Source organism: Aulostomus chinensis, chromosome 17 (genome assembly GCF_037954235.1).
Source record: "Aulostomus chinensis isolate RoL2024-O1b breed Wild chromosome 17, RoL_Achi_v1.0, whole genome shotgun sequence".
In the NCBI taxonomy this organism is placed as follows: Eukaryota; Metazoa; Chordata; class Actinopteri; order Syngnathiformes; family Aulostomidae; genus Aulostomus; species Aulostomus chinensis.
This window is the reverse complement of record NC_141336.1, coordinates 17,901,873-17,924,719: the sequence shown is the minus strand read 5'-3', so window position 1 is coordinate 17,924,719 and position 22,847 is coordinate 17,901,873. Positions and strand designations below refer to the sequence as shown.

The following is a 22,847-nucleotide window of genomic DNA, read 5'->3' as shown; positions in this document are numbered from 1 at the left end:
AGTAAAAATATATAACAAAAAGGGAAAGGTTTATGATTAAATCAGTTCATGCAAAACTGATGTGAAAAATGACAGTATTATATTGTATGTAAATTTCAATAACTTCTATTAGAGCTCCTTCTGTCTTGATGTGCAAGCTGACAAAATACTGGCTGATTCATCATGATTTGGGTAATTCTGGTGAATGACCCCAGGGGGCAGTATTGACCACACTTACCTCCATGTTCTTACTCCAGATGAGCTGATGGGAACTGGAGTCCCAGAGGCAGACCTGCCTGTCGTAGCCACAGGTAAGGAACTGAGGCTTGGAGGGATGGACGGCCAGACCCCACAATTCATCAGTATGACCCTGACGAGAGGAGAGGCGAGGAGAGGAGAGGACATTTTCATTTCTTTCATTTCTTGTCATTCTTCATCCGCAGAAATGCAGGACTGAGTAAGAAGTCGTGGCTACCTGTGTAATAGACATGAATTCTCCATCCAAACTGCCTTGCAAAACAAAGTTTTTGGTGGTCCCGATGAGAACAGTCTCCCCTCTGCCCTCTGCTACAGTCCTGATGGGACCAAACAACTCTGGAACCTGTAAAGAAAAACAAGATTATGAATTTGTAAACCATCTCCTCGCCTACACATCAGCTTTTTACTGCATAATGCAGTGCACAAGTGAGCCATCCTTCGCACCTTTCCATGAATTTCACTGCGAGCAAAACCTTTTTTATATTTATGATACGGTGCAGTATTCTGTATTTCTCCTCGGGCAAGAGTGCAGTTCCTGGCTAATATAAGCAGCCCAGATTACTTCAAAAGGAAGTGAATATGCTATTTAATATTTTATGAAAATATATGAACAGAACTTGGTGATAATCAGATCCTCATCAAGCCGCGGAGCCCCACAGCTGAGCATTAAAAACCCATAAAATGTCTGGCCTGTGTCATCTGATTCTTTTACGAAAATTGGCCTTGATTTTGCCTGCTTTTTGAGAGCAGCAGTCTTCTTCTCACCTCCACTGTCTGGATCTGCTGGTAGCTGCTGTCCCAGGAGATGAGTCGGCGGTCTTTACCTCCAGACACCAGCGTCCCATTCCTCAGCATGCACAGAGTAAAGATGCTGCCCTCGTGAGCTCCTTGGATGACGTGGCTTATTCGATTTGTACCTGCGTGACAGAGACGGGATAAGATGGATGAGAGAGTTCAGTCCCAGAAGGTCAGACATAGGGATCAACAAGGCCAGATTAATTGATGGCAGACAGAAAGACAGACAGAGGGATCGATAGATTAATCGGGAGCTTTGAGAGATTGTCAAGAGGGAAACTGAGAAGTGCAGCTCCTCCTCTAAATGTTTGCTCTTTTCTATCTTCAGTATGACCCTGCTCTGACCCCGGATCTCCTGACAGCTTCAGCAGAGTGAGACATCTTTGAGTTTCACACCACAAATGGGTTCACAGAAACAAAATAAAACACTCAAGTTCTTTGTTTTAGTGTGAATGTGTCACGTCAAAACTGTAAAATACCTTTTCCCCACACCAGAATGTTCCCGCTTGAGTCTCCAGTGATGGCATCTCCATTTTCAGCAAAAGTCACACACAACACAAACTTGGGCTTCTCCTGTTTCTGTTGGAAAGTAAAAATAACATATTTGTATCTTTTTTTCATTCATTGTTTCTTTGATGCCTCCAAATCAAACTTGAGTTGAGTTGTGATGTTTTACCTCAAACAGTCCTTGTTTCTTGACCAGCATGCCTTTCTCTAGGTTCCAGAAATAGAGATGGGACTTGCCGCAGGTCACGACGACGTTGCTGTCTGTTGGGTGGAAGTCTGCAGCAAACACTGACTCGTTGGAGCACTAAACAAAAACGCAGGAAGTAGGAGGACAGCGATCTTCATTTGCTCATTTAAAACACATAAGAAAAACACAGCGCATGCACGCACGCACACACACACACACACACACACACACACACACACACACACACACACACACACCTTGACCTCCGCCAGTCTGTCCTCACGCTGCCAGTCCCAGACAGAGAGGACGTGATCGTTGGAGTCGTCTACCACACACAGTGTGTTTCCGCCATTCTATCATAAACAAACCAAACCAAACAGAAACAGACTTGTTTACTTCATGTCAGTTTGGCTTCAGATGACTTGTTAATAGTGACGCTTTCTTACCGACTTGGAGAAAGCCAAGCAGACCAAGGCTCTGTCAAAAAATCCTGCACCCAGGACATGGAGGGTGTTGAGGCTGACTGAGTCCCACACACGAACATGAGGAGCCAGCTGTTTTCAAGAAACACCAGGGGAAGGAATGAGATAAAATAAAACCAACGAAGAAGAATAATCCAAGACAAGGAATCTATTTCAATTCTCATCTTTTTTATTTCGCAGGATTATTTGAACATCATTTCATAAAGAAAATAGAAAAAAATGGTTTCCTAACATGATTTATATTTAATGATGCAAAGGGATAAAAATAATCATGTAGCCCTCTCTTACTTTTCCATCTGAAGAGGTGCCAGCCACCTGCCCGGTTGCTATGGTGATCTTATCAGGGTGGACTGCCAGGCTGGGGAAGAGAAAGACAAAGAAACAGTTTCGAGAAAAAAAAGAAAAAAAGCCTATTAACTTAAAAAAAAGAGAACAATTTGAAAAAAGGTGCTTTCATGACACGAAGGAGCGCAAATTTAAAGACAAGAACCCTGTGTGAATAAATGCTGTCTGAATTAAAGCATGGAGGAAATGAAACAGTTTAAGATGAATTCATCCCCTTTGAGGTGCGGCTGTGCAGCAACACTCAGGCGGCATAAAACCCTAGCACTGTATCACCGTCTTCAAAGTCTGTGATCCATCCTTTGATCTAGGATCCAAACTGTTGATGAATCACTTGGACTTTGATTAACCCCCCTGGTGGAACAGCAGAATCACGACACGCTGCACACGTTCCTACAATCCCACTTTTACATGCTATCACAAACACTTCTTCGAACTTCACTAATGACACTTATTCTGCTCAAGTAGACAGTGATAATGTGTGTGTGTGTGTGTATGCACTAATTATGAGAAGAAAACATGATGCAAAGACACTCTTGAGCCAAGAGATGAAAGGCAGATGACAGATGTGATATGTGCTGCGGCTGATGATGAAAGCAGTGTGTGTGTGTGTGTGTGTGTGTGTGTGTGTGTGTGTGCGTGCGTCTACTAATGTTCCCTTACCATTTGATGTCATCTGTGTGTCCAGTGTAGTGTCTCTGCAGCTGCTCATCCACATTGAACAAGACGACCACTGAGGCGATGAAATACACCGTCTCTCCGGTGGGTAAAAGATAAAGATTAGAGCGACAGTCTCGGCCGCGGTAACCGTAACTGAGCATGATGGAGGTCAAGGGTGAAAACAGCAAAAGAAATATCAATGAAGGGAAGATAGAGTGAATCTATTTGTACTAAATCATGTTTTTAATCTCTTTTAATAATCTTTTCTTTTATAAAGTATCCATTCACAAGTGTTTTGAACACAGATTTAATCTTTCTCTTTTCCTCTCATAGCTATTCCCCTCTGGCTTCTTGTTACACTAGACAAGACGTTGCATAAGGGAAAGAGAAACATACAAATGATGCAAAAAATTTTAAGTAGTGGAGCTTCAGCACGCCAGCTGAGGGCAGGTTATTCCAGACTTCAGGCTGCAGAGCGATGATGCGACTGCAGCCAGCAGAGACTCGCAGCGAAAATGAACAGATCTGTTCTGACAAGCAGGGAGAGCAGACGACACAATCAGAGGCTCCTAGACGACACACACCATTCTGGATTACTGTACAGAATTTTTCCAAAATCAGAGTTGGGACTGAATTTTTTTTGTGTGTGTGTGTGTTTTTTAAAGCTCTGTCTCTTAAAAAACAAAAAAGGATACACCCAGTCCAGTTTGAGTTTGTTGGCAGGCAGGTCAGATCTGGCCTCCAGGCAGTAGCTGTCCACTTGGTCTTTGGGCATGTACATGGTGATGGGTCGACCCTTCAAATACATTTTCACATAACCTTCGTCTAGAAGAAGCAACAGAGACAATCAGTGAGGTAATGCACTGGTGGAACAACATTCAGATGTTGCTCTCTGATCTATGGCAGTATGCAAGAAGCCCTGACAAGACAGAGGCATCACATTTTACTGTGATGAGAATGACATGTGACAGGATTAGAGAATAATGGAGTCATGGAGTGATAGGATGTGATCATGAGTGTTCTTGAAAGATATAAAGCTGCAAACACGTGACCTTTTTAACTGACTTTATTAGTCGTTTCCAACACAATCTCATGACAACACAGAGCAACGAAAAGAAATCAACTGCAAACATTTGGTTAAAAACTTTCACAACTCATAAATATTCAGCTCACAGCAGGAGGTTAACTGACATAAAATGCAGACAAGAGCAGATGGAATTGTAATGAAAAACAAACAAACGAACAAAGAAAAAGAACAAATTCAAGCTCGGAAAGGAGAATAATGAGAAATCCTACACAAATCATGCTGAAAACATTAAGGGAAACAAAACAAACAAAATGACACATTAATGTCGACAAACGTGTGTGTGCGTGCTTTTTTTCTTTCAGAGGAAACCCCTATTAGCAGATAAACCTTGTGTATCTCCTCTGCGATCACGAGGTGGTTTTAATGATCTGATGTCAAATGTTATTTTTTATTATGAGTTTGTCTATCTGGCTACAAATGGGCATATGATAATTCCCAGTGTAAAAAAAAGAAATGTGCAAAATGAGTTCCTATTCTGTACATCCCAGATGATCTGAACTAGTAACAGATCTGGAAGTACTGGCTGGGGGACTTGACGGGGCTGCGGTAACTGGGTGTGTCAAGGGGAGAGTGTGTTGACAGACTCCCTGACTTCCTCAACTGGACACTAAAGCTGGGGGTCTTTCTGACTGGCGGCACCTTGGCAGCAGCGCTCTTTCTGGCCGCGTTGGCCTTGCTGCTCTGTGGGGTTTGAGGGCGGTTGGCAGCTGAACGTGCCGTTACAGCTGAAGCTGCAGGGCTGCCGCTGGTCCCTGTCCGTTTGGTAGAGCGGCTGAGGTAAATCTGTACTGTGACTATTGCAGATGGAAGGGAAGAGGAGAGAATACGGAGCCCATGATGGAGAAGGGTGGTGGAGGTTGGAGGGGGCCGACAGGGACAAACAAGGCGCAAAAGGAGCAAGAGATGTGAAGGATGGAGGAAGTTGGTAAAATAAGTTAGACAAAAGAAACAGCGGTTTCTCTCATTATAAGACGAGTTACAACATGTTAACTATCAACAAAAGTAATGGGGGGTGACTTCTAAAACTGTATAAAACACAAAGCATGTTCCTTGTTGGCATCAAAAATCGTATCAATATTTCAATACTATTATGTTTTCGTTTCATTTTTGTTTCATTCGTAGTTTCCATTCTGAGGGTTGAGACTCCAGTGAAAAGCCCGGAGATAAATCAAGGGGTTGCCGGATAAGTAATGGAACGGGAAAGAGATAATGGAACCAAACTATTGGTGTTATATAATTATTAGGTGATATCGACCTTTGACTGTCACCGCCCTATCAGCAAATAAGACGACATTAACTAATGGCATTGGTTGAAAGCGCTATTTTTACCTTAAGAAACAATCAACACCTTCCAATAATATTTGAATCTTTTTTGATTTTAGGTCATCAACTTGAAATCCTCCCCGTCTGTGTCTCGCAACCTGCAAAGGGGTCTCAACCCCCACTTTGGGAACTGCTGGTCTGGATGAGTGCGTCTTTAGGGAATCAAATGTTCTGCAACAAGACTGGGTAAACATCAGTATATCTGTAATGAAAGAGCTTTTACAACACTCTTTTTAAAACTCCTGGCAGCTTTGTGAACTCTAAGCTGAATGAGACTACGACACACAAACAGATGCCAGTCCAGGCCGTGTGAGAAAACTACAAGCAGAAAAATCAAACAGACCTCAATAGGAACGACCCAAAAGAAGAGAGTTTGTTTTGTAATGCAAATATTCAGATAATAAGCACAGAGGCAAATCTATCTGCTCTGAACAGCGACGAGGAATCACGGAACAGAGGAAACTCAAAGCAACTGCACGGAAGCAAGGGTAAGATCTCTTTGTGTTGTTACTATGGTGACAGAGTCTAATGCCTATGAACGAAAGCGTGGCAAACAGACACTCGGCTGGTAAAAGCAGCAGCTTCATCCGCACTCCAAGTGTTTAAGTGGGGCACACAAGTGAACTGCAACCATGGCAATCACACTGTGACATAGCTCTCCATCTTGGTTAGGATATCTGCGTGTGTGTGTTAGTTAATTCAGTCTCAGAACAATAAAGGGAGAGCTAGCTTCACACACACATACACACACTTTATTAACCCACTCCTGCTCCCGTCCTGACAGCCCTCTGGTCATTGCACTGAGAAGACTCATGAGCATCCAAGATATGATTTTAAATTTTGCCTTCAGAGTTTTATCATTTGCATCTGAACACCGCACACAAAACAAAACAAATGCAGTGTCCAGAGAGCAGTGAAGGCTCGGGGGCATCAGGGGAGGGGGGAGCCTACCTTTGCAGTGGGTCACACGTCGCATCCCTTGTAAAGGTCACAGAGAGAGACACAAGCACCAGGTGAGGGGTGTCATGGCTTCCTCACTTCCTGGTCTGTCATTATATGAGTGCACCTTGTGTTTCCTGGTGTTGACGAACAGAGCTTCTGTCTTTAATGCGCTACATGAATGAAGGAATCAGTTCTCATTTGAGAGGAGGTGTCCCACCCTCTTTTTCTACGCATCAGCTTTTCAGAATTGCTTTTTTCATCTTTGTTATAGCTGAACAGGTACATGTAACTCTATCCTTTATTATATGAAAGCAAACGAAAGCTCATTAAACCTTTTGAACTTGAATTATTGTGTACCATCACCTGCACAAAACTCTCAGCCATTATTTTCTTCAGATATATTAAGTATCCTCAAAAATGTGGCACACCGTCTTGCTAACTGCAAGCTTATTACATGGATAAAAGCCATCTGAAAAATGAAATAAAGGCTTTTACAAGTAATATCTTAGCGAGGATCCTGACTGCAAGAGCAATTCACCTACATTATCTGTTCTTTATGTGCATCATATTGCTAGTCTCTTCTACAAAGTTAAATAAACACAGGTCATTTTTATTAAGGTTAAGGCAGAAAATTTCATTCTTGTTGGTGTGCCTAATTGTATCCGGCTCAATGTGAGTGTGGAGTTACAAAAGAAATACCTATTGTGATTTATTCAGAGCCACCTTTGTGCTTGTGACAAGAGTGGACGTTTGCTCTGTCAGGATGCTGCCAGAACTACAGGATCCAGAGTTCGGTGAGTAAAGTGAATTAAAAAAGAGCAGTTCAATTGATAGTCAAATCGATAGCCTGCTAGAGATGGAAAGTCTGATCAATACTCATCTCATTTAATATTCAACACCGCTGTCTGCTTTCTATTGGTTTCCATCTGTTATTTAAAGATAAATCCTCACACTATCACTTTTCTTGTGCAAACAGTATAAACTCAACTCAATAGGTGGCTCAGCCAGTGATTTATTCATTTTTTTTCTCTTTTGTATGAAACAGCTTTCAAATATCACATCCGTTTCTAGACGATTGGCTACAATTATAAGACTTCAACATTAAAAAAAAAACAGCTGTTAAAAAGAAAAGATGAATGAAAATGTCGTTGTGAAGATGTAGTAATGGATGAAGCAGGCTGGTTACTGGATGATGAGAGGAATAAAATGTTGATTACACACGTTGACAGGGAGGGATGGGTCTCGAGCAGAACTTGACTTTAAACGGACTTAAAATGAGAACCTGCACACTAAGGCAGCATCTTCACTTCCTTGGCTGTGAACAGTTTGAATAAAGAATTCTGCCTTGGTGTGTGGGTTCCTCTTTCAAGATCCAATGTTTTCACATCAAATAGTCCTCTCAGTTCAGCCTCTCAGCTGAAGGCATTAATATGATTTTTGTATAAATTTGGAAAATAAATAGGCAAATAAAATAATATAATATAATAATATAATTTGACATTCTTTCGTAAACACTAAGCAGTAGTGTGTGCTCTCATGAGGAGATGGTGTCACAGCAACTCTACCAACGGTTCTACAACAGTTCTTACCTGCATTGAACACTGGATCCCTCTGTTTGCTGTAAAGTGAATAGGTAAACAGACAGCTGTCAATCAGTGCTGACCTCCAGATCTACAGCATCTCTTCTGTTTTTTGTTTTTTGTTTTGGACTTGAAAAAGGGGTTAAATGATCCATCCAGAGCTCCATCTGTCACCAGCATGTGTTACCTGTCACTTCTTTTGCCACTTGAGTTGCTCCCTGTAGATCCGGCGCGGGTTCGGTTGCCCTTGGAGTCGCCTGAATCCTTCCGTGTGAGAGTGCCCACGTGTTCGTTTGAGTTGGCTCTCCTCACGGTACTGTGGGAAGATGGGACATGGACAGAGACAAGGTTATACAAGTGCCTGACTTTGTTTTTTTTAGGAAAATGTTCAAGGAACAACCTTAAATAATACTCAGGGATTTTTTTATTTCACACTAAGGCTCAGATTTGTATTAGTATGGAATCTATATTTCTATGATGTAATACATAAAAACTGCACCCCAGCCTGAGAATAATCGATTTTTTAAAATTTTTTTTATTTCTTCACACTTGTTTACACCACTGCGATGGCTTCAACTACAGTACCAACACGGACCTGTTCGGATCTGCATATTGGTAGTGGTGGGGGGGCTGCAGACAGCCGGCCTATTGAAAACAATGAAAAGGCTCCATCAGCAACCCACCGGCCAGTATATTGAGTCACCTAATCCACCCTATGGGAGAAAATTCTATTCAAATCCTAAAACTGGCTGTTGGCCGTTATCCCTTCTGGAGTGGCTGTGTGAGCGTTTGTTCACTAAAAGAGAGAAACTGTTGTTTGCTGTGTTATCCCACGAGGAATGATAGTAATTGGGCCATAGGGCATTGGGGAAGGCTGCTGTGTGCTCGCCAACACTGATTGGATTGTGATCAACGTGCAGTTTAGACTAATCTCATATACAGACAGCAAACGCAGCGCCATGATTCACACAACAAACTGGGAAAGTCAAACAAATGGTGAATGGAAAATAAAAGATGAAGCATTACGGATCAGTTATGGGTTCACAGTAGCCGTGACGTGAAGATGACGTTATATCGTGACCAGGAATATAACATGGTGATACTCTCACCTGAGGGGTAGATAGAGAATTCTGGAAGGGCGCAACAGAGACAGACTGGACATCACAGTGTAGGAGGACAGGACACAAACAGGATATAACATCACATTTGGAAAGAATGTGTAATCAGAGAGAGGACACATGGGACAGGAAAAATGGAAAAGACAGAAAACAGAGAGTGCAGAAGTAAAGCATAGAGACAACTAATAACTCCCGTCTCATCTAGGTGAGGCTTGTGAGATGAAGGCTACAGTTTAAAGCCAGGATGATGTCAGTAAAAATTGCACAGAAACAAGGAAACAAAAATCTTGACTCCATGACGGTAAAAATTCCCTACTATTAATATTTACTGAATTTACTGAATTTAAGACAGTGCTCATGAAACAACTTACTGTACCAGCAGTAGTGATGGCATTGTGTTAGAATAAGCGCAATTGCTAAAAACATAATCTCTAATCGTACAGTCTTGGGAAACACTAATGTGGAACCAAATGGATACAAAATGGGCCAGTTTCTTTTTTTCCTTTTTCTTTTTATTCAGCGTATGTTATTGGATCACTTATGGTCCAATATTTAAATAAATGTATCAGTATTTCACCAATAGAAAAAGGAATTAAACATATAGAAAACATACACATTCTTCTCCTCACACTGGCTCTATTTCGGTCTGCAAAATACCCGTATGTCTTTACTGTAGTCTTCTATCAAATTTCAAGGTGAAAGTCAGCGAGCATTAAAAATCTCATCCACCGTTGAGTCACAGCAGTAATAAAATGAAGTAAAAGTAAGGAACTATTACCACCAGAGTGTTAACATGTGCTTGGACCGCAGCTGCTCCCCACTGTGGTCTGAGAGCCATCTGATTACGATGATGTCATCCAGAGACGGGAGAGGGCGGTTATATATGTAGTAATGTTTCTATGTTTAACACAGAAAAGGCCATTTTCATAAAATAAAAACAGTGACTGACCTGTATTTTAATTGAGGGCATGTTCCTTTAGTGTCAAGTAAGTGTGACCAAAATAAAAATTTACAATCATAATGATGTTTCAGGGGCACAAAAACAATAAAAGCAGATTGCTTTTCCCTCCAAAAGTAATTACTTTCTATCATTACTGAGTGTCAGTGGGTTCTTTTACTTTCCGAACCTCTTATTGGCTGGTGTACTGGTGTCCTTCCTCGATCCAGATCCAGAAGGGGAGGGGAGAGTGCCTTTCTTTGGTAGGACGGTCCCGTTATTTACGGTGGGCCGTAACGGCAGGGTGGCGATCATTGGCCTGGCTGGAAGATAAATGACAACGGCAGAACGAGTTGAGTCAACTGAGAAAATATGGAGGCAAAGCGTTACATGAATGAGGCCGTGCTGGTCTGACAGGCTGCATTTCTTGGTACACAATCATTCAATGAAATATGTGCTTTTATGTACACAACATATAATAAGATGATTGACTGATCAAAATACATTAAAATCGTATCTAGGTTGGATTCTCTGTATGATGTGAGCCCAACATCTAAACACTACATGTTAAATCTAAATCTAAATCTCCAAAATGAAATGTTAAATCTCAATTTTAAATGTAAGAATACATTTGAAATGTAAATATAATGTTAAATAGATTTAGTTTTTATGTTTAGATTTTATAATTCAATTTTCTTTCACACACTTTCTTTCAAAATGTTTTGAAAAATGTATGTGAAGTGAATTGGGAATCTTTGATTACTTAATCAAACTAAGAAATGCATTGTATTTAGTAGAAAGTGGTCAAAGTAGGAACAAAGACAATGTTCTCTCTGCTTGTGTCCCTTCATGTCATTAAATAGTTTAACCTGCAATACAGTATGTCACACAGCAATGATGATCACATGACACTCTTAAGGGGCTTCTAGTATATGCAGCTGTTAAACAAATACTCAGATCACATCGGTACTTGATGTGACCAATAAACATAAGTTTAGGTATCAGTATATAAAACATCTTGATCTAAGAGCAAAAGCTGAACTGTTCACTATTGTAGTCAAGAAATAATAGTGCACAAATGACTGTGATAGTGGAGAACCCCACACATGAATAAACATCTCTTTCCTTGCCCCTCGTGTCTTCATAAGGTCTCAAAGTGGACTCAGCATCTGAATTCGAAGGTGGAGCGGTTTTCCCATAGGTTGCTGTGTGTTCACCATTCATTTGTGGGAGATAGTGTGACAACACAAAAGGCTCATGCACAAACGCGCGCGCGCGCACACACACAAACACACACACACTTACACACATGCCAGTCAGGCAGGCCCAGAATAACAAACTCAAGCTGCAGTTTCATCTGCAGTGATAAATATTTAATAGACACTGTGTCATGAGGCAGACACATTCACTCAGGCCTACACACACACACACACACACACACACACACACACACACACACACAGATCTGTTATCTTTGATGTAGTAATTACGCAGCGGGAGCAAACTGAGGTTGTAATTTTGTTAGCCTGTTAAAGAAGATGAATGTGTGTGTGTGTGTGTGTGTGTGTGTGTGTGTGTGTGTGTGTGTGTGTTTGTGTGTATGTGTGTGTGCGCCTGCAGCCTGCATGTATCAGTTGAACTTTCTGATGCAGATCATTGTATTTCTGCAGGGGGAAGGAAGCTGCTGGCACCCTGCAGCTTGGGGAGCGAAACAGTAAGAGAAAACAGCGCTGAGTCTGAGTCATCCGCCCGCTTCTGAATCCAACTCAGACTCCATCTGTCAGTCACTCTGGAGGCTGAATCCGGCAAAAATCTGCCTCTGTGTCATCACCCAAATACACAATGGAAGGCAGCTGATGTCACTTGCAGGCCCAAACACCCACGGTCTTTAAAAACAGGCATAGCTGTGATTACACTAAAAAAGAAAATAATATTCTGTAATGAAGTTCTAATTCTTTGATTATCTGATGTCTAATCTCTCATTTATTGTAGGCCATATTAGATCATGCAGCATTTAAGTGTGTGTAAAAGGGTAAGAAAAAAGACAGTAAATCTCCTCTGAGTTAAATAAAGGACAGCTTGTACCCTGGTAATTATTGAGAGAAAATGTATTTTTGTCTATGTGAAACTATCAGAAACTGAAGGAGCTGAAGCTGTTTTACACCGGATCAGGTAATCAACGACAGTGATGAGACATTGTAGAGCAGAAAGGTTGTGTGCGCAGAGAAACTCTGACATGGTCAAATCGTACTTGATCATAAAAGTTCACTGACGTCAATATTTTGGTTAAGAGAAGAAACTACTAATGAGAGCATGTGCTGTGTCTCTACTGAGGACACAAATGTTCCCTCACTGACCGTCAAGTTGTTTTCAGACTCTAAGTGTTAACGTCAGAAGGTGTAGCGCTAAAAGTGATGGTGAGTTTCCAAGTGAAACAGACAAAAATGCAACTAGCTAGCAGGCAGTGACAGAAAGGTGCTTGCTCGTATAGACAACAGCAGGCCTGGTTAGTGCCTACCTGACTTCCCCATATTGCTGTCTGCTGAAGGAGACTTTCTCATCAAAGCAGGGTCTATACACATAACGTACAATACATTCGACAACACAACAGAGTCCAGGAAAAGGGAGGAAAAGTGGGAGATGAAGAGGAAATCAACAAGGAGTCAATAAGCAGGATTATCAGGAGAAAGAGCTCAAAGTGGAAAATGAGAGAAAGGAGGTGTGGAAGCGTGTGTCTTGTAATCTTATTACTTGATACCCCTATTAGAAAAGAGTGAGGTGGGCTTTCCGTACGTTACCTTTAGTGGGTCCTCTGCGTGAACTCAAAGCCTGCTGCTCCTCAGACAGGTTGAGCCTGCGCACCACGTCAGCCAGAGCAGACTTCAGCAGCTGGATCTCGTCCTCTTGCATCTGGACCCTCTGCTCCAGGGAGGCGATGCGGTCGGTGACCTCCATGCTGCTGGCTGCCGACGCGCTGTCATCTGAGAAACCACAACGATATGTACGTCAATCATTTAGAGTTGACAACCATAAGAGAAGGAGCTTGTTTTTGTTGACAACCAACACACCAGGAGTGGAAAGTGTGTCTTACATTGCGTCCTCTTTTTTCATAGTTTGATTTATAGTGGTCAGAAACAGATGTATTATTGAGGCCAATGCTGAAGCAGTCACAGTGACTCACTGAGGGAAAGTTTTTTTTCCCTTAAAATGTATTAATTGTACATTGCCTGCCCAGATCAGATCAAATCAGATCAAAATGAATTGCCAGTTTCAGTTGTCTGGTATCTTATCCAATATAAGAGAGGCGAGTGACCACCTCTTTCCAGAAACATTCTTATTGTTCTTCCAGATAATCCACTTCCACAAAACACAATGGTGACAGTTTTCATTGGAACTACTTTCCACTGAGGATAAAAGTCCCCATGGAAACTATCAACAAGATGGAAAATATCTTGACCTCATTGGACATATTGACTTTACCATTGTGGAAAAGCACACGTGCTAGTAACATTAACTCATGTCAATATGACGGAGCACAATAGCAGGACACCGTATCGGACACAGCTACATCGCAGTTTTGATTCACAGCCGTGTCTGCAAATACGTCATCGTCTTTGCAGGTATTGGGTTGTAAAAGATAATAAACCTTTATTACTTTATTACATATTTCTGTCTTTGGTTTGCATTTTGAGTTGAAAATACATCACCTGTTTTATTCTTAGCAGATTTTTTTTTTTTTTTTTTTACTGTCTAACATTTGGGCTTCTATCCAGCATCTGCGATAATTTGGGTTGTAGGTTCTAATTTCAGGTGCTTCTTACTATTAAAATAAGAATTTACTTTTATCAATTTGAGATGGAAACTACAAAAGAACAAAAAAAATGAATGATAGAGGATAAAACAAATGGGTAAAAATGTATTAATCCTTGAACTAAAACCGCTTGTTTGTCTAACCTTAGAGTTTAAACTAACTTAACACAGACTAGTCAACTTTGACACTGATAGAGGCCAAAGACTAGCCACCAGGGTCCACTTCATTAAGGAGAAAACACACACACACACACACACACACACACACACACGCACACGCACGCACGCACATGCGCACACACGCACGCAGGGTGGGTTCATCCATTAAGACTTTGATGTCACAGAAGCTTGATAAAATATTAATGTAAATCACTACTGTGTTTTCCCTGCAGACCCACAATAACAATCCGATGAATTATGCATGAGAGAGAAGGCATCTGGTGATTAGGCAGATCTGCACTGTGTGTTTCCTCTGAGGATCTGTGTTGAAACCCTCCTGTCTGGTGCGGTTATGTAAATCTGAAGAAGCGCTTGACTTCAGTGATATTCACGAACATTCAAAAGTAACAGTGTTTCACACACAGTGAGATGTTGATGATGGTAGATGAGATGGAAAAAAAAAAAAAACGACAGAAAAGTGAAAGAAAAGTTGCAAAAATCCAAGTGTTCATCTTATATGATGCATTAACACATGCTTGGGACACAATTTTCCGATCGTACAAAAAAATCCCTAATTTTTCAATATTTAAATTTCCAAATGATTGACTAAATTTAATGTGATGCATGAGAAGGTTTTCTACATGGAACCATTTGAGGAGTTTTCCATAGAAAGCGTTTAAAAAAGCTTTAAGTCATGAGATAACACTGAGCGATCAAGAACTATGACTCTCCAGCCAATCGGTAGAAGAGCAAAAACATATTTCATGTTGAGAAAAGCCTTTGGTGTCTTTCTTTGCTCTTGTATCAAGGAAGACATACATCTGATATAACAGATGCATGAGTAGCGTCTGTGCTAACTGCTTCAGGAACCCTTGGTAAATGTTGTTTTAAAGACCCACAGTCTTTTCGCGCTGTTGTTACACCTGAACCACGCCGGTATCTCCTCAAAAAAATGCTGCCTGGTCAACACCACTGCTGGTTCTGACACAAACGCAGGCAAATCTGACCTCATCTGATCTTGTCGGCTACTTATTGTGATCTATCTTGTAGGTTAGTCTTGGTTGGGATTAAAAGTTTTGACCAATTAAAAAACTAGACATACCACACTGGATTGTAGACCTCTCTGATGTGTGACTGTCAGGCTAACCTTGACTTTTATTAAACAAAATCTGCTCAGTTCACCATCGAGTCCCCTCGAATTTGAGGAAGATCCTTCCTGAGATGAAACATTAACAGAATTCCCCAAAACATAATGCCTACGGGCTGTTTTCAAATTAGAATGCATCCATCTACTCCAACATCATTTAGTTTCTTTCTTTTTGCTGTTTCCCATCACGATATAATGCCTTCATATACAATAAAGTCCTTTCAACTTAATAAGCAGAACATGCTTTGAAAGCAAATACACTGATTTGTTTATAAGTGAATGAATTCCATTAGTGAGAAAAATTCTCTGCCTGTTTGCTGGTTATGACTTCGTTTCTTTAAGGGGATCCACACTGAAGCTGCTGGGTGATTTGATGCATTAAGCATAGAGTGTCCTCCCTTGACCTGGTTGTTTTTTATTTTGCTGGATTCCCTTTAGTCTTTGTAAAAGCAATAACCGCTGAGCTCTTGTCACTCTGAAGAGGACACCCATAGCGTCAAAGCCTGCCAGACAAGATGTACTGTAAAACACTACGAGGCAGCGCTGGAAGATAAAATAATTGTTACGGCTTCATTGTCACTTATAAATCAAAAACATCAACGTTGACAGGACTTTGGAAAAGTCTTCATCCATAAGGAATCATAAATTTCCGATCAAACTTGTAGCAATCCATCCAAAAACGGTTAACGCAAGCAGACCAACAGACTGATAATGTTATCAGGCCAACAATGAAAAACTCCCATCTGGAGAAAACTGGAAACTGTTAAATTACTCTCCCAGCAGCAAACTACAATTCTTACTGACTTGTAGATGGATTTCTAGGAAATGTTTCCTTCTTTCATAATACTAATCGTGTTTCTTCATCTGAACAAACATAGTAGATCTTCAAAAACAAAAAGGTCCACTCACCTGATTTTTTGAAGCCACGCTTATTCATTTTCATATATGCAGCACAGTGTGAATATCCCGAGATAAAGCTCCTATTATCTGATCAGCATCTGTTGTGGGTCTGCTCCCAACGATGTCACTACCATAGTATCAGTCGGTCAAGCACAAAGACTGGCTGTTCCCCGGTGAAAGCACCCGGTGACATGTTTGACAGCCACATCCAGGAACGATGTGATTACAAGACAGACTGTAGAGATTTGGTTTAATGTGCTCTTGATGTGCGAGCACTCTCAGGTCTCAGGTCACTATCACTGAGAGGTCAATCTTCATTTGATGACAAATCCATCACCACATGCATCAATAGACACCTCTGTCAACCCCACAACAGCAGATCATTGCACCCCACAAATCTCTCTCTCTCTCTCTCTCTCTCTCTCTCTCTCTTTCTCTCACATGCATTCACACCTGTCAGCCAGTTGCCCAAATTACTTCATTTCTGTCAGTTCTCCTCAGCATCTCTTCTGATTTTCTTCTCTTCTTCTATCGTCTGGTTGATATGTGGCAGGGTCACGAAAGGAAGACAGATTTGATCTTCTCAACGTTAATACACCGTGACACGCTGCTCCCTATTATCCTCCTCTGCAAGTCATTCTGGCAGGACCACCTGCCTTCTTAAGTGCTTGTCCATCACTTCACCCACTGGGACTCAACAGAAGGGCAAATAGAAAACAGGTGCTTCGTCTTTCCATTTTCGAAGAGGGAGACAACTTTCATCATATTTCTGAGTCATTCACTGACCTCACTGTCATCAATAATAAATGGCGGCGTTAGCAAGCATTTCCTCTTTCTGCAAGCCCATCAGCTACGAGGATCAATACAATGAAGGAGTAAAAAAATGTCTAAAATAGCTCTAGGCCAGCACTGAGGGAGTACTCTCACATTTTGGGTGGTGCATGTTGACCACAGGAGGTTCTCCAACCAATCTTAGCTGTTGGACTTTATTGCTTACTCATTCCTTGTGCAAATAGGCATTTATAGACCTGCACTTCTACAAACTATAAAATTACATAGACAAGTATTAGAAGAAATATGGCATCAAATAGATTTACCCACAGGAAACATCAAGAAAGCAGCTGCTGCACCCTTTGTGACTTCTCCTGCGCGCTTTGACACCAATGCACTGACAATCAGAGTGATTGATGTCTGTTTTCTTTCCACCTCAGCTGTAGAGACAGCCAAAACAATAAATGACACCATGGAAAGTTCAGCTGCCAGGTTAAGCTACATCTCAGTTGGGAGTTTTTTAAAAAACACAATCAGTGTTTGCAGAAAAATAACGGAACAAAACAACACAGGGCTTTGAGAAACAGCCTGTCACAACACGATGACAACAATTCCTGTTTTCTTAGTCAAAGAGTGGCACCACCGGCTTGTTTATCTAATCTGGATGCTTCATTCCAGACTGGCTTTAATTTCATAGCACGAATGTTGTGGAGCAGGTGGTGCGCTGCCATCAAATCCATCTCTCCCAGGACCAATGAGTCATACTTATTAAACAACTTCAGTCCTCTGCTGGCTTCACTAATGAAGGGTGGACCCAGTCATAACTGAGTAACACATTCAATTTGATAATACGCCAAAAAAATACTGCAGTTATGAGAGGCAGGAGGGGCAGCCACGTGAATCAGGCACAGTGGTTAAACACATGCTACCACGCTAACAGTGACAAATAATGTTAAACTTAAGTATGCAGCATTCATGGTGGGGTCAGAATAAATCAGAAAAAATTAGCTGAACGTTACTTTGAACAATTTCTCTGCCAGTTGGTGAGGATTCTGGTGAACCAGTTGAAAACTTGTGATGCAGAAATTTGGCGGAGAGTGACCCAGATAAGTCAGAAAAGTTATTTGTAATAAGCATTAACTTCAGAAAAGCATTATTTTAGTAGTGGCAGGGAATAAGAACAGCTATCAACATGGTGTTTGCAAGTAGTTAAATAAAACACATCTTCTTTCTAGCTTGACTTGAAAGCCCGGGAACTCATCATGTCTGTGATTGCAGCTTTAGCAGACTTTGCTAATTAGTGTTAAAAACTATGCGAATGCAGCAGAGGCTAATTAGGCAGGCTAATTATGAGGGATGATGATCAAAGTTATTAACTTCCAATTAAGTGTGATATTTTACACAAAAAGTCGCCTCCTAAAACAATATCCATATGTGTTTCTATGTATGTTTTTGTCTTGATGGGAATGGCATAAATCATACTTGAAATCTCAGCAGGCCCATTTGTCTTAAATCATCCATCTGGAATCTGTCAGTGGAAAGAAAAATGTCTGAACTGCCTTCTGCGATGGGAAAAGAGAAATAGAGCAAAATGACTGAGTTACTTAAAGTGCCATCAGTCTACTGTGTCACCTGCAGTGAGCAGAGGATGACCTGCCAGAGGTGTATTAGCTAATCAACTGGCCAGATTATGTTGACAGACGGTTGGTTTACAAGCTGCCGGTGCCTCTGATGGCTCCTGATGGACTGAGGCTTAAGAACTATAAATAAACTGAGGTGGCTGAGAGGAAGGGAAGCCCTCGCATGCCAACTAAGTAGAGATTAGAGACTAGAGGAGAGATACATTGACAGGGGACACTTGTTTTAATGTCAAAACAAACACAGAGGGATCGGAAGAGAGAGAGAGGATAGAGCTGTGAAAGGGTTGTGTTGGGCCATTAAGATCACATGTGTGTTCTGGGGGGTTAAAGATGAGAATGAGGACAGGTTGAATGACTCCCATGTGACATCCTACTGTCCTTGGACACACTTGTTAAACCCTCCCTTCCTCCCATCAGCTACATCCTTCCTGGGGTTAAACGGAGGTCAAAATGTGAAGCAGATCCCCCACTGAGTTGCTCTACCCATCTCTCTCTCTCTCTCACACACACACATACACACACACTCTCTTTCTCTCTCTCTCTTTGAAAACATACAAAAAGCCACTTGATGTCTCAAATCATCATCTACTGACATACCAGTCATCATTTGCGCTTTTGTCTACCTGCAGCAAGTTCTAAATCCTTTTAAAACAGTGAGCAGAATACATTTCAGAAGAAACCAAGGGAAACACGCTTGGTTGAAAGAAATGGGAAAAAGAAGCCTTTGGCTATTAGGACGCATGACCAAAGACACATGGGCCATTGAGACAGAATAACTCTTCCTCAAGTCTGAATAAATCACCAATATCTGGACTCGCTGCTTTAACAAAACACACTCCAGCACGCTTTCCTCTGTCAAAGAAGATGTGTTCACAGTGTAGTGGAGGGATTATGCAGGATATGCGGAACAGATCTTGCTCAATGCTAGTGATCCCTATATTCATGGGGTTTGGAGTTAACAGCAGGCTGGATTTGTATTCTCTCGCTCTCTGTCTCTAACCCTTTCACCTCTCTCTGTTCCGCTCCCTCTTTCTTGGCTGGAAATGTATTGACTGTGAGAGGAAAGGCAAGGCTTAGGGAGCAAAATGTTTTTATTGTCCTTCTCAAATATTTATCCTCTATTCCTCTATCTCTTGTCAGATAAAATCAATGCCAACTTTTGTGATGCACACATGGGATGCATTCCAGATATGGCTCAAGGCTGTGCAACAGTGACGTGGCAGGGAGATATCGAGGGCCGTTCAAAACTGATGTAAATTTTTATTTCCTGTCCACATGTGATGCCTCCAAACTGCCCTCAGAATGTTTAATGACACCAAAAGCATCTCACATTGGAAATAAACAAAGAATAAGAGGTTACATAAAAATCTGTTTTAGAGCTTTCTTCACTTGGATATTTGAAAATGAACAGAAAAGTAAACATTGTTCTACCGTGTAACTTTGAGACTGTGACCCAAACAATTAGATAGCTAGCTAGTAGCTAGCATTAGCTATTTAGCTGATGCTAAAGTTGATACAATCATACAGACACCAGATGTCGTGTTTTTTTGTCAGTAGCCTGAGTCATGTCAAAATCTGTAATATGTTGAGAAGTTCAACACAATCAAATATTATTGCCAAGGTTGTTTTCATTGCGAACAAAAAGACAGAACGTCTATATAGTTCACTGGAGTGGCAAACACTACTCTATTCAATCAAGTAAACCATATACATAAACTGAGATTATGTATATGATTCTGTATGTGTGTATGTCGTAGTAAACTCTCAGCATTTAAATCTCAATCCAGCTTAGTGTCTAAACTATTCTCCCCCGTCTTCCTCGAGGCAACAAACAAGCCAAGTGGCATTTACAGATGCAAACATGGGTGAAACATGTTTGACTGCCTCTTCTTCATTTAGAACTTCAATGTGACAAAACAGCAATATAAAGAAAGACACTCCTCTTACTGCTGCAATTATTGAGGAAGAATAAGAGCACAGTAGCTGTAAGTCATGCTTGGCAGTGGCTCCGGGCTCTGACACAAGCCTCTTTCTCACTCGCAACCTTTCTCCACATAAAACAGGGCTTTGTCTCCCAGTAACAAACAACCAGGAAGGAACAGGAGGCGGGACACTTGCTCCATCCAATGTTTCTGTGTGTGTGTTCCATCCAGTAACAGTGTTGTTAGGGGAAACCAGATTTCCATGTTGTGAGAATGGTATCACACACAGACACACATAGACCCTGGTACAGAGAGTGCCAGAGACCACAACCACACTGAACATCGGCCAAGAGCGTCTCGACCATCTGGAGGCTTGGGAACATATAGTGTCACTGATGGCAGCAGACAGCATCATTAAACAACAAGACAGAGAGCTGCTGTTGGTGGTCAGGTTTGGTGTGAAGGAGGAATTCTTCTGTTCTTCTATAACAGGTTCATTTGGGGACTTAAACCTCTTGCCTGCTTTTGCATGAAAATGTTTCCGTCTTTTTACCGTCAATCACGTTGACAAAATCCCCCCTCTGATCATTCATGTACTGACTGACTGTACTGACATAAATGCTCTCCAGCCTGTCATATGATTGATTTTTACGATCTTAAACTATGAAGCATGTGTGGGAATGATTTTCCATGAATAAAGATTAATGAATACATCTGAGACATGAAGTCAAACTGTGGTTTCTAAGATCTGATTGTTTCATATGTTTGAAATATTGTCTGAATAATAGTACTCTCAGTGAGTTTTGAGAGGCCCTGTAGTTATCTAAATGATCCCAATGATTCAGTGGTTGGTCCAATGTCCAGCTGGACTTAATTATTAGCAGGAGGTTGGGCCAACTGAAATGTGAGTCTAGGCTGAGGTCATGTAGGCGGACATTGAGCTAGAGTGCAACAGTCCAACTAAAAGAAAAAATGAGTTGTATGAGTTGCAGCTATGTCGGTCTTTTAATTTTTGCAATTGATCGTCTGGGATTCATCTGTTTAATCACTAATCCTCTGAAAATGTGAATTATTATGATTTACTAGAGCCGAGGTAGTTGTTTTGTATGACCAACTTTCTAAAAGACATCAAAAGACATTTAAAATGTTGTGATAAAAAATAGTCAAGAATCTGCAATCAAAAAGCTATTAGTCAACTGCTAAAAAGACTCATGATTCCCAAACTGGGATGTGTGTACTGGCAGGGTTACTCACAGTTACCTAAAATCAATAGTATGTTCTCAAAACCATCCATCCATCCATCCATTTTCTTCTGCTTATCCTGTTAAGGGTCGCGGGGGGCTGGAGTCTATCCCAGTGGCTTTCGGGCGAAAGGCGGGGTTCACCCTGGACAGGTCACCAGTCCATTGCAGGGCCAACACATAGAGACAGACAAGCATTCACAGCCACGCCTACAGTCAGTTTAGTGTAGCGATTAACCTCATCCCCTTTTGCATGTCTTTGGACTGTGGGAGGAAGCCAGAGTGCCAGAGAGAGCCCACGCAGGCACAGGGAGAACGTGGAGACTCCACACAGAAAGATCCCGTGCTTGAGCCCGGGCTCGAACCTTGAACCTTCTTGCTGTGAGGAGACAGTGCTGACCACTGCGCCGCCCATGATCTCAGTTGAATATCAAAAGTAAAACCATTATTTATCACTGCAGCAACCGCTACAGTGCAAACACTTTCAATGGAATGTCCAAGGAGGATGACCTGTTCCATTAATAGCTATAACAGGCTCATTTAAAGCAAACAAAAACACGTCTGGTGATTCATGTTCCAAACATAATATTCAATTTCTGCTAATAATTCATCATCCATTATTCACACTGGACCTCTAATGAATGATTTTCCTTGAACCCACAAACAGAGCGCAAACCAAACTGAATAATCCCATCTTCCCTCTCATCTCTGCACCTGTGTTCTTGATGAATCTATTTTTAATGGAGTTTCTAATGGGATTCTTCTCTGTTCCCTCTCCATCTGTTACAGACAGGCTGAACGCATGCTGCTGGACACACACACACTGCTGGGGCTTCCCTCGGTTCTACCATTAACAGCAGATGTAAGAGACCAATTAGGGTGCTGAGCAGCCTGTGGGAGCTGCATCGCAGGCACACAGAGGTTAATTATATGTGTTCACATCACAACTGGTCAAATGAGATCCCGGCCAGGATTTAGCGAAAGACAAGCAGCCAAATCGATGGGCCACGGCTTTAGCCTCAGTGGAGACGATTAGTTGATGGAGCTCATTAGCATAAAT

General features: G+C 41.5%; 1 protein-coding gene across 8 annotated transcripts in view; it reads right to left on the bottom strand.

The window, feature by feature from the left end:
- eml1 (EMAP like 1) overlaps positions 1-22,847 on the bottom strand; it is a 41,780-nt gene that overhangs the window by 3,691 nt on the left and 15,242 nt on the right. For 2 of the 8 annotated variants that reach the window (XM_086182044.1, XM_086182041.1), the window contains exons 2-18: positions 12,996-13,178; positions 12,716-12,769; positions 10,388-10,520; positions 9,252-9,296; positions 8,330-8,458; positions 8,152-8,180; positions 6,572-6,598; positions 3,906-4,035; positions 3,214-3,363; positions 2,497-2,566; positions 2,173-2,280; positions 1,984-2,079; positions 1,709-1,843; positions 1,512-1,611; positions 1,003-1,154; positions 455-580; positions 218-349 (exon numbers count right to left, since the gene is read on the bottom strand). In XM_086182044.1, coding sequence (XP_086038170.1) covers positions 218-349; positions 455-580; positions 1,003-1,154; positions 1,512-1,611; positions 1,709-1,843; positions 1,984-2,079; positions 2,173-2,280; positions 2,497-2,566; positions 3,214-3,363; positions 3,906-4,035; positions 6,572-6,598; positions 8,152-8,180; positions 8,330-8,458; positions 9,252-9,296; positions 10,388-10,520; positions 12,716-12,769; positions 12,996-13,178 — 1,799 coding nt within the window. Of the gene's footprint in view, positions 1-217; positions 350-454; positions 581-1,002; positions 1,155-1,511; positions 1,612-1,708; positions 1,844-1,983; positions 2,080-2,172; positions 2,281-2,496; positions 2,567-3,213; positions 3,364-3,905; positions 4,036-6,571; positions 6,599-8,151; positions 8,181-8,329; positions 8,459-9,251; positions 9,297-10,387; positions 10,521-12,715; positions 12,770-12,995; positions 13,179-16,222; positions 16,354-22,847 lie in introns of those variants that run through there. The other 6 variants (XM_086182043.1, XM_086182042.1, XM_086182045.1 and 3 more) reach the window with 6 other exon arrangements.